General features: G+C 39.5%; 2 protein-coding genes across 4 annotated transcripts in view; one reads left to right on the top strand and one right to left on the bottom strand.

Moving 5' to 3' along the window:
- Positions 1-4,048, bottom strand: part of sesn1 (sestrin 1) — a 43,558-nt gene extending 39,510 nt beyond the window's left edge. The window contains exons 1-2 of one of the 2 annotated variants that reach the window (XM_020588357.1): positions 3,941-4,048; positions 3,040-3,359 (exon numbers count right to left, since the gene is read on the bottom strand). In XM_020588357.1, the coding sequence (XP_020444013.1) occupies positions 3,040-3,318 (279 nt within the window). In that variant the 5' untranslated portion in view covers positions 3,319-3,359; positions 3,941-4,048. The remainder of the gene's footprint in view (positions 1-3,039; positions 3,360-3,940) is intronic. The other variant, XM_020588365.1, reaches the window with a different exon arrangement.
- A 1,782-nt stretch (positions 4,049-5,830) lies between these two features.
- On the top strand, positions 5,831-9,488 carry cep57l1 (centrosomal protein 57, like 1). Of its 2 annotated transcripts, none has more exons than XM_020589243.1 (11): positions 5,831-6,036; positions 6,537-6,708; positions 6,814-7,002; positions 7,108-7,229; positions 7,519-7,632; positions 7,722-7,799; positions 7,972-8,061; positions 8,140-8,214; positions 8,320-8,582; positions 8,662-8,806; positions 8,957-9,488. In XM_020589243.1, the coding sequence occupies exons 1-11, from the start codon at positions 6,016-6,018 to the stop codon at positions 9,152-9,154; spliced, it is 1,467 nt and encodes a 488-aa protein (XP_020444899.1). In that variant the 5' UTR covers positions 5,831-6,015; the 3' UTR covers positions 9,155-9,488. The 2 variants fall into 2 exon arrangements, with proteins under 2 accessions (XP_020444899.1, XP_020444908.1); XM_020589252.1 differs by lacking the exon at positions 5,831-6,036 and adding an exon at positions 6,247-6,425.
- The last annotated feature ends 2,221 nt before the right edge of the window (positions 9,489-11,709 follow it).

Genomic DNA, 11,709 nt, shown 5'->3' on the forward strand with positions numbered 1-11,709 from the left:
AAAAAATAGTAATAGAATTGATGAGTTTAAACATAAATATAAAGGTATGTGTCAATCAAGATATATTCAAGAACAGGCTTAATGATTGATTAGATGGAACATTGTGGGTGTGGTGTATGAATGTTAACACCTTGTATTAATTCTTTAGTATGTTACTTGTGTGGTGTAGAAGATAATTATTTAAGAATGTAATTATGTAAGAATGTTAACACTCTGTTATAATTTTTTTAGTATATTACTTGTGTGGTGTAGAAGAGAATTATTTATGTAGAGATACTGCTTGTAAACCAATGATGGTAAGATGATGTCATGGGGTAGGACTGGATAAGTCTGACTTCTTCCTACTCCATTCAAGCATGTACTAGGTATAAGCAAATTGATATTGGATTATGTGTAAAATTATGTGTGTTGTCATATCAACTGTTTTTACATGCTTGAAAGAATAAATCAAATCAAATCATATCATACCATTTATTGCAAGACTGTAACTTTACTGATAAAATTAATGGTGTGTAAAAATCACTAAGAATAGAATACAAAATAACCAACAATGATAATGACACATCAGGTGTGGTTCACATGAGGCAAATCAGTTGCCACATTTCTTCCCTGTAGGCTGTTGAGATGGACAGTCTCTGGAATCCGAGCAGCACTAGCCTGGATTATAACAGGTTGATCTTTTGAGTGTAATTACACAACACAAAGAAACCCCTCTCTGTCTCTGTCTGGCCACTCAAGATTGGGTTTTTCTCATCCAGCAAGGGAACATGGAGTCTGCCCACCCCTTTCATAGACTCAGAACAAACACTTACTATTGTCTATCTCGATTAGTGTGCATGTGTGAGTTTTCATGTAGTACATTTTTCTGAGTCCACCATTGTTCTTAGTTTCTATGTGCATTAGCGAGGTCAACCGCCTTCAGAAATCCAAGGATGACCTTGCTACAGCATGTCCTTACACTGACCAGGCTCGCAGGACTGCATAGCTAAGTGATTTGACCCTCATATATTCACCCCAGCCAACCCTCACACAAGGCCAGCTTGTAGGAACATGACCTCTCCCCAAGAACACAGGTCCCTCTTTTAACCCATCACCTTGTAACCCTTGACCTCTGAGCCTCACCAATACTGAGACAACACAACACCACAAACATTTGAGCCCATTCCTGTGACTGTGATCACAGCTTGTCCTGCATATTCACAGGGTGCCTTGAAAAACAAACGACGACTCAAATTGCATGAAAGAGGCAAGTGAGGTAACCCTACAGACCAAAGAAGCATCCATGGCCTGAGGAGAGAGATGTTTCTGAATCTCTATTTTATTATAAGGGTTTCTGAGCTATAAGAAAAATAATTATAACAGGAACAAAACAGAAGTGCTGTCTAAAACATAGTCCAAAATCTCCCACTGGTATACAAGTGGGTTGAGGTCTGATGACTACCAAGGCCATCCCAGTAGATTCACATAATTTTCATACTCATCCAAGCATTCAGTGATCCCTTGTGCCCTATGGATGGGCACACTGTCATGCACCACTCATTTATTCAGGTAACTCAATCTTTATGCTAAGCTAAACTAATCAGCTGCTAGTTGTAGCTTCAAATGGAAGTAGATTCTTTCATGCCACTCTACAGTATACATGAGGTACTCAGTCTTCCTTTTTGACAAATTAGTAGTGGATTTATGTTCACAGTTAATAAAATGCACAAAATAAAGTAATATGCACATGGAGGTGACAAACCAGCACAAACTTGTTCCAGGATAAATTTTTGCAAGTGATGAGGGTATTATGGGACATTACTCTCATCAAGCAGGAAGTCTTCCTCTTCTTGAGGAGGGGGGTTGCCACGAGGAAAAGACTGTCTGTCCTTTCAAAGATTTTAGCTTTAATCAGTGGATCCGCTCAAAAGATCTGTCTGCGTCGAGCCCCCCTCCTCTACCTCATTCTGTCCCTGAAAACATGAGAAAGGTATACGTGTGAATGCTAGTCAGGGGGGTCCATAACTGTGGGGACCAGGGTGAAGAGAGCTGCCACACTAGGGTCATAAACGCAGGTTAGCATAATTCAAAAATAGCAGACAGTGTGTGCTGTGGTGCACTGCTAAATCCACAAAGCAGCTTTCTCCCTCTCTTATCTCCCTGGCCCTCTCCTCCAGATTTCAAAAACACTTGTGCACAAACAAGAATTAATGCCACTGCCAAACAGTCCATCTCCTCAGAATAATAACATGTCAAGTCATCAAAAGGTGTCAGACAATAAGTGTTTGGTTTTCTAAAAGTAGCAACAACTGACAAAATAAAATAAATATAAAAAAAGATATTTTACCAACAACTTTAACCATCAAAAATTATTAAGCATACATATACATTCATTGGAAGTCCTGGTTACTTCTTAAAGATTTTTAGGAACTATCTGGTCACAAAATGAATAGAGAATCAAATTCGGGTACAAGCTGCGACTTGAATCCAAACGACACCCAACTATATCTGCAATAACAACAAAAACAGCATGGCATACTGATAATGCCAGCACTGTTTTTAGCTGATATGGACATGTTTTGCCACCAGACAACTGGTCACTGTGAAGTCTCAATTTCAACCACCCCCTTTCCATGTAATATTACACCTTAACATTAACTGAGCTGTGGACTATTAGTCCTGTCCCACTGTAAATTAATCATATCAACAATTAAATCATCAAATTAACTGTAATGAAAGTGCGGACAATTTAAACTCTCTGAGAATATAGTGCTGATATGTATACGGCTGAAGGTTTGGGCAGGTAAATCCTCGTTTCTTGTAGTGTTTAGGTCTTAATGGGTTCATGGTGTCATTGACTGTAATCCACTTGACAAAACATGCATTGCTCCTGGTGAGGTTCTGACTCAACCACAATGTTTGCAATGCTAATGAAGAGAGAAGCAGATGACAACAGAACAATAATATAAGCACTAGTAAAAGAAGACATGCATGTGACAGCAGCTGTAGCTTAAGTTGACATAACACAAAGTCTCATCATCAAATGCATTAATCTCCTACCTGGACAGTCTGTAGAAGACAAATGCAACGCTCCCTGACATCTTCAAATGGACATCGTTGGGACAACATGAGCAGATGAGCCAGGATACCATTCAGCTCACTGTTGGAGGGGCTTCCAGAGGCTGGGGGCGAGGGGACCGATGCTGGTAAGGGTCCAATAGCCTCCACTTTCCTCATGACCTCCTGGCAGATGTTCTCCATGGCTTCGGTTCTGGAGCTGGCATCCCGGCTGCCGAGCCCATCCCATCTCCTCAGAAACTCCCGGTCCTGCACTTCCATCTTCTGACGTAGGACTAATGTTTGCACTGTCTTACAACAGGCTATACAACAGATAACACATGACACAGTCCAGATTTACATCACACAATCACAGCAGGTGCAACAAAGTGTAGGCCTACAACAGAGATTTGAATATTATGCTATTCACCATCAAACATTCCATTGTAGGAACTAAAACCCAACTAATATCTAGATCACACAGAAAATTATTTGCCAGTTTTTTTGTTAATTGCACCATAGTTAGATTTGGTTTGTTACCAGCTTCCAAGAAAAAGGCTTTATTCAAGTACAGTCAATTTAATAATACCACCAGGATCTGGCAGTTTAAGCGTTACTGCCATCTATGTGCTTTTTCAAACAATAATGAGCTGTAGCTGGTTTATGGTTAAAGACTTTTTAATGATATATCTGACATTATCCTGATTAAAATTGTACAAATACGCAGCTTGTCAGCTAATGAGATCCATTCAATATCTCGTTTTCCTTTCGTGCCAAGGCTTTCAAGCTGCCTGTTAACAAAGAAGCCGGTAAAGTACAGTAAAACTGCGGCGAAAAGAGCATTCCCACACACAAACCGTTCTCAGGGGACCAAAACCAAAAACTGTCATTCTTAAATACTCACTTTATTCACATTCTTTGGTGAAGGTCTCCCGCTACACGACCCCGACTTACCACAGAACAAACCAATAACGTTAGTCCCAGTTTACAGACGACGGGAGGCAACAACGTGAGGATAAACATTTAATTGGCAGAGGCAATGGCCAATGAGCGATGAGTTTTGGAAATCTAGGGCGGTGACGTTGGAATTATGATAATTTATTGGTTAGAAGAGGGTTACCAAGTTTTCGGGGAAGGGTTTATGGGAGTTGGATTCTCTTCGTTCAGCGTTCGCTTTGGAAGGTAGCGCTTCAAAACTACATCTCCCGTCATATATTGCGTCTGTAGCAGCCCCCTTTTTCTTGTTTATCAGAAATATTATGCAGAAAAACAGACAGGGAGACTGCGAGAAGGGGATTTGTTCTGTATTTAACCCCTTTGTGTTTCGGTAAAGTGTCAAACAAAAGAATGATCAATGTCAGATAATATAAACACACACATTTCAATGTCAACATGTCAAACTTTTAGTTACAGTGGGATTTTGATGTCCTGTGTAATGCAAGTCAGTAGAGACAAAGGTATAGGTTGCAAATTAGGAAACAAAAATATGAATCTACATGAAATGCACATACCTACAAAAGAAACAGTGAAACCAAAATAAGCTAAACAGTTAAAATACATTAGTTTTGTCAGTGCAGCACATCTGCCACACTGCAGGTATGCACCTGCAGACTGTTTGTGTATTCCCATGCAAATATTTACATGGTAACTGACCAGCTAAAGACACTTTATTAGCCTACAAAAATGCATTAAAGGCAGGGCTGGTGATTCTTTTCAGAAGCATTTTTATTACATATCTTGAAATTCTCTTTTCATCCCGATGGCAATGCATACATTAATGCACTGACAACATAAAAAAATATCTGTCATCTGTGGCAACAGCAGAGCTCAAAAAAGCCTAACCAATGATTTTACTCGTCCCAAGCAAAACCATTAAATGAGCTACCTGCCTGTCCGCCTAACTTCATACTTGCATGCACTCTGTTTTGAAAGCTAGTGAGCTATGGCAGAGAAGATACCCACAGCAGCTTTTGTTCACAAACACAAGCTTCCACTTTAAGACAAATAGCCTTATAGGTAATGTTGTTGCTAGAAATTGCTATTTGCATGTCATATGAGAGCAAGAAGACTGCTGCACAGAACAGGCTCCTTTTATATGCAGCCACGGATTGGGAAAATAACAATCATAGTGTATAGTTAGGACTGTAATACAGTTAACTGGGCATGAAACGTCACATGCAGTGTTTGTGTTACCAAAATTGAGCTTCCTCGTGCTGGTTTTTCCAGGATCGCCAACCCTACCTTTAACAAAACATTCATTATGCAAAGTATTCTACCTTCCCATTTAGCTGATGACAAGTGGTAGGCCTAATGCTAATACAAATTATGCACTGGTCCAATCCTGAGGCCTGCTGAAAGTCTTGAAGGGGTTTCTTTCTTAAATATAAAATAACTAATCAAGGTCATAGGAACAGCAAATATATTTATGGAAATTAATATAAGACTATAATAAGCCTATTTTATTCATTATTACTCAAACCATGGCTTGTGGCTCTTCATATTTCTGAAATCCAACAGTTTTGCAAGGTTTTAGTCTGTTTTAGTTTGCATTCAATCATTTTGTACATTTAATTCTATATAATGTTATCTTCCTAAAATGCTTTCTTCAGTGTGGGCTGGGTGGAAGCCTTCCTTTAGGAGGAAGCACATAGGGAAAGGTAAAACCATCCTACTGTTTTTTTTTTTCTTTTTCTTTAACTCGTGAGATGTAGGTGCCTTAAATTACAAAAGAAATACGCGAAACACTGAAACAGTGAGATGGAAGAGGAAACAATGAGCAGGCGGAACCATACTGAGGAGGGCGGCTAAGAGGAGGGAAATTTAAAAAGTCCGGACTGTCTGTTGGTGACAGTACAGCTGAGTCGCTGGATGAAGTCAGTTAGTTTAGCTACATTATAGTCGTTACAGATTACTTTGTAAGAATATTATTTAGATATAATCACGTGATTTCGAAGCGAGACTCACTCTCTAAATCACAGAATGGAAACGTATCACGATCAGGTAAAATTCGTTAGCTGTGAATGTGGCTAACACATTAGCTTTGCCATTGTTTAACGTTAGCTACCAGGTCAACTAGGAGCTGGACTGCTGGTTTTGTTATGTTTATCTAACTTAACTTACACGAGGGCGGTTATAAAGAGAGGTAGTTAGTACCATACACTATAGTAACGTTACTGCGTTAGATACACGAGTTTGTTTTTAATTAAGAAACCTTTTACGGTTGCACTTGTACTAGGGTCTAGTAATGCTTACGATTTGTGGATTAATCGGTTTACATTAGTCGATCGTCTGATAGTTTACCAACAGTAATTTCGACCATCAGTGAATAATCTCTTTGGACTGTTTGTGGAACAAAACAAACCATCTGAAGGCCTGTGAGACTGTGGACTGTGAGATATATATAAGCTTTCTTCAGTATATAGCATGAATTGAAATTGAAAATAACCTGTAGTTGCATTGTTAATAGTTTCAAAGCATCATCTTTCTCTTCTTGTCTGTAGATTTTAGACTCGCCCTCCAAAAACAGTTACATTGGCAGCTATTACAAGCCTCCAGACAGGATAGTACCATTACCAATAGAGCCTGAGCTCCGTGCACACTCAGCTACTAGAATGGACCCACAGGACACCAGCCTTCAGGTGCCTTTGACCAGACCTAATATTGACAGCAAAGGTAAGGCACAACAAATGTATCAAGCTTTTTATATCATACAGTGGTTTTGTTATGGCCACCTTTTGTTCTAGTTACTTGGTATGCTTTTCTCCTCCTCCTCTCCAGCTGTTATTGATGCCCTGAAGACCCTCCAGGAGAAAATTAGACGGCTGGAGCTGGAAAGGAAGCAAGCAGAGAAGAGCTACCAACAGTTCTGCCATGAGGCTCAGAAACATCAGCAGGTCACAGCATCTTACACAGTGCCAAGTCAACCAGTACACCACCTACCTGAGACAGATAACTCTTACAGGAAAGGTAAGTGATGGATGGTGTAAAGGGAGAGACTGCTGTGCTTCACCAGGATCAGTTTTTTGATACTATGACAATGTGTCTACAGTTTGTCTGTGTTTCTGATACCAGAGCTGGACTTGAAGTTGCAGTCTGCAGAGACTCGGTGTAAAATTCTTGAGAAGCAGCTGGACTACATGAGGAAGATGGTTGAAAATGCTAAGAAGGAGAGAAATGCTCTCATGGAGAATCAGGTAGTCAAGAAGTGTACAAAATGAAAAAAACTAAATTTAATAACAAACCTTTCTTTGAATCTAGACCATAACTATAAGTCAAATATGATATAGAGAAAGTGTAATATGTAAACAAACTACAAACATTTTAAATGAAGTGCAATGAACTTTTGCAAAAGGAAAATAGGTGCTATTTATATCCTTATGCTTTTTATCATCTGTGTTTTATTATTTCCTATTCCTAGCACTTCTGCATGTACTGTAAGTGGCATAAATGTGTCACTAAATAATCTGTTTACTTCCCCACCAGACTTCGCTGCAGAATCAGCAACCGAGCAGCTCAAACACCCAATCTCAGCGGGAGAAGTTGGAAAAACTTGAATCAGAGTGTCTCAAATTGAGTAGAATGCAGACACGGGCAGAAGTAATTCATTGTCTTACCAGCTGATTAGTCTAAACACTAATCACAAGCTGATTTATAAGATCATACTTTCAGTGCAACTTTGTTTTCAGATGAAGCTTGCAATTCTGGAGCAAAAACTACTGAAAGAAGAGCATGAGCGTAAACTTGTGCAGGAAAAAGCAGATGAGGTTAGTCCATAAATACTTCAGTCTGTGAATCAATACTTTAAATTTCCAGTGACACAATTTTTTTTACATTAAATGCTAAAATAAAGCAAATAAGTCACATTCAAATAATCATAAAACAACAACAAATGAGCTTTTCCTGACTTTAAAAATGCTATCACTGCCATGTCCATAGCTGCAGAGGGAGCTGGGTATCAGTCATCAATATCCTGTGCCATCTACTGAAGAGACAAAGCCAAAGAAGAAAACAAAAAAGACTATCAAGGTGTTTTCAGATAAACCAAATTAACTGCCTGTATTTAGCTAATGAGAAAACAGTGATAACAGTTGTCTTCTCCTTTAGAAAACCTCTAAACAGAATGAGCTGACAACACGCAGCAGCCTAAGATGCAAAAAAATGCCTTTTGTTGCAGGAACGGTGAGTCAGTTCTGATGCCCCTCACTAACTCTAAAATAGAAATTATTAATTGTTTCCCTTTTTAATTTCTTTTGATTAACTTTGATTTCCTCTTATCCGATACAGTCGACAAGCCCAAGCCATTCGGTCCATGCCAACGTACAAAGTATCCTTCACATGATGAAGTACCATCAGCCCCAGCTGTGTGAACGAGTCAGTGCTCTGCACAGATCTGGTTGTAGTGCCAAGAAAAGCCTCCAAAAGGACTTTTCTTCATCTTCTACTACTTTTAAGAAGTTTGAGAACCTGTCTGAGCAAGCAGATCAGTCACTGGGCTCGCTGTCTGACCTGCTTTTAGCTCTGCAGGATGAGCTAGGACAAATGAGTTTGTGAGTATTTTTTTATTGTGCTGTTTTTCTTTTTCTTTTATATTCAATAACCTGTGGGTTGTTGTTTTTTTTTGGTCAGTGAGCAGCAGGAGCTGGTGTGTCAGATTGATGCAACTGAAAATTGGGAGCAAAAGCAGGACCTGCAGAGAGAACTGGAGAGGTTGGCCATCAGAATAGAAGAGAAGGGAGCTCAAATCACTAAGCTCCGCAAACACCAGCAGATGGTATGTGAGCTGCCACTCAGTACAGCCCAGAGGGATGCTTGTAAATGCTGTATGTCAACAGAAATGTAAATATGTCCTCTATCTGTAGTGTCAGCTGATCTCCACCCCTGATTGTGTTAATAGTGTTTGATGTTTTCTGCCTCTGCATAGGTCCATAAATTGACCCAGAGCCAGCCATGTGCCGAAGAACACGCAGCCAAGAAGCGGGGTGGGATCAAGCCACCTGTTCCTTCTCCTGTTAAGGCAAAGCAGAAAGGTGGGACACCTCACAATAACCTGCAGCTTCTCAGAGAGACACAGAAGTTCAGACACAGCCTCAAACAAGATGACCTGTCCTGGGAAACATGAGCTTCTCTCAGAGACTTTCTGGGTTATGGATTTGATCCCTCAGTTGGATGAACCACAAGACTCCTCTTGGTTCCTTGCGACATGTTTTGTGTGGCCCAAACATCCTCTGGGCCATTTTAGTAACAAATAAAACAAGAGCATAAAGTGTTTTACATGGGATTTGAGCATGTGTTTATCATAAGAGCTGTAGTTTTGGCTCTTACAAGATCTACAGAATGAAATGAAATCTTAGTTTTTAGTTAATGAACCGTGGCCTTAACTGGCCTACAGAATGACTTAATGAAATGCATTTAGTGTATCAAATTTCAGATGAAGCTGGATAAATATTTTTATTTTTTTATATTCAATAAAACCTATTCTCTATATATTTTTGTTTACATTTTACTTATGTCAACACAAAAAATGGTCAGTAATTCTATACTGATGTTAGGACTTCAACAACCACTAGATGGCGATGCTTAGCCTAGTTCTGTACACAAATGTGAAGGCTTTTACTCTTAACGAGTCTTGCCATTATATGTTTGATAATAAGATATAATGTGTGCAGAATCAAGTTCCTTATGTTGTGAACAGTCTAGAATAGAGATGCACCACATGTTCTGTGAACTCTGTGAACAGCAGCTGGTTGGACAGCTGAGTAAATGTAGCCCTGACCACATGAGAAACATGTGGTTATCGTGCACTAGTTGGAGTTTCACAATTTCAAACAGCTCTGTTCACCTAAATTCAGCTATGACAGCTACCTACCTGAACAGATGACAGGATGCATGCCTGGTATGGCCGAGCCTTTCACATTTGCTCTGTTTATTTGAGTCAGCTACTTTGAATGGGATAATAACCTCACGTGAAGCAGCCTGATAACATTCTACATAATCTTCTCATTACCATGTCTCAGCCAGAATTTGTGATGCTACAGTATCATTTCTGACTTTAAAGCTGAGCTCAGACTCTCACAAATAACTGAAGAAACAACAATGATGGTATAATGATACAATGTTGAAAAAAAAAACTAAAAACATTGAACATCCTTTGCCTGTCCAGGGTTCAGGGTCATAGGAGAAGAAAGCTGCTGACTGTTTAACTTATTTTTGCTCCCTGCATTCAGTTTATTATCTAGAAAATGATACTTGGTCCTGGTATTCTTGGTATGATGCAGATCACTGCATGGTTAAATGGCCTAAATTGTGTGTGAGAGAGACTAAACCTAATGCATTTTTTCTTTGTGCTCCTATATTAATCTACCGAGCATGACTGGACACAGCAATCAGTTTAGCTGAAACAAGTCAAGACTCCTCCATGCCCACATATACAACCTCGCCATCTGATTTCACCCTCCTCCAACTCGGATATCTTGTGATTGTACACCCCTCTCTTTGTCTAGTATTGAATAGCAGAGGTACGGTATGTGGGAGGGTTTGGTAGTCATCAACGTGTGTCCGGCGTTTTGTTGTGGGTGTGTGAAAGGATTGCCTATAAACAGCTCCTGGGACATCGTCTTTTAAAGAAAGATACATCTAACATTCAAAGAATAACGCACTGGGAAAAACTAAAAAGTCCTCAGTATGTGTTTACATGATAAGTAGTCACTAAAACGTTCGCTGGTATTTTCATCTTCTTAGTGAGAGAACCTTAAGACAGAGCATTGCAAGTTTTGCTATCTATGTCCAATCCCAGGAGAGGGTACACTAAGTGCAGGGTTGCAGACACATGAGAGAGGAGCTGTGGTGCGGTTATGCATACAACATTCTGTCCTGAAACTTTCTTTGGTCCTGGGAAACTTTGCCAGCTGGGAACTCTGGGCCACTGCAAGAATGGCTGTGTTCAGCAAAGACAAACTATATGAGCACACACCTCATTCAAGAATGTTGTCAGCTGTGTGGCCCATGATTCTTGAGTGTGCACAGATACACACGCTAACATACACACTAACATTTCCCTTACAGCTGTCTATTTTTTGCTATGTAAGCAAAAAATTGCTGAGGCCTAGGAAACTGGTACTGCGTGTCCTGTTAGGAGGACAAGATAACAAACACTAAAGTGTGACAAATGAATTGGTTGTTTTGAACAGAGGGGTGGTGTATTTGGTTTTTTCTGTCTCATTGACTGCTTTAGAAATAATGTCATTGCCACTGATATTTGCACATAGCTAAAAAAGGGCACCTATTTAATTTTCAAAAACATGCTGATTGTTATCGTGCATAAAACATCGTAGACCTTAAGAGACCTCAGTAAATGATAAGAAGTTGAGCAATGGTTCTCAACCTTTTAGCTTTTGACTCCTTAAATGAAATGTGGGCGGTTTAACAATTCTTCTCAAATTGTTTTGAGGGATATTTAGACCTGACAGGTGAAAATGTCAAGCATTACATTAGACAAAAAAAGCAAAAAACAACAGTGAATAAATGTATTTTCGGAGCTTATTGGGTGAAACACAAAGGGAGGGGATGGGTGGGGTGGATCCTGCATATTGCAATATTAATCTTATCATGTAAAATATATCTATGAGTTGATACAAGCTTTTTATGTCTAACACACTCAGACACAGGAGTTGAACA

Source organism: Monopterus albus, unplaced genomic scaffold, assembly GCF_001952655.1.
Source record: "Monopterus albus unplaced genomic scaffold, M_albus_1.0 scaffold9.1, whole genome shotgun sequence".
NCBI lineage: Eukaryota > Metazoa > Chordata > Actinopteri > Synbranchiformes > Synbranchidae > Monopterus > Monopterus albus.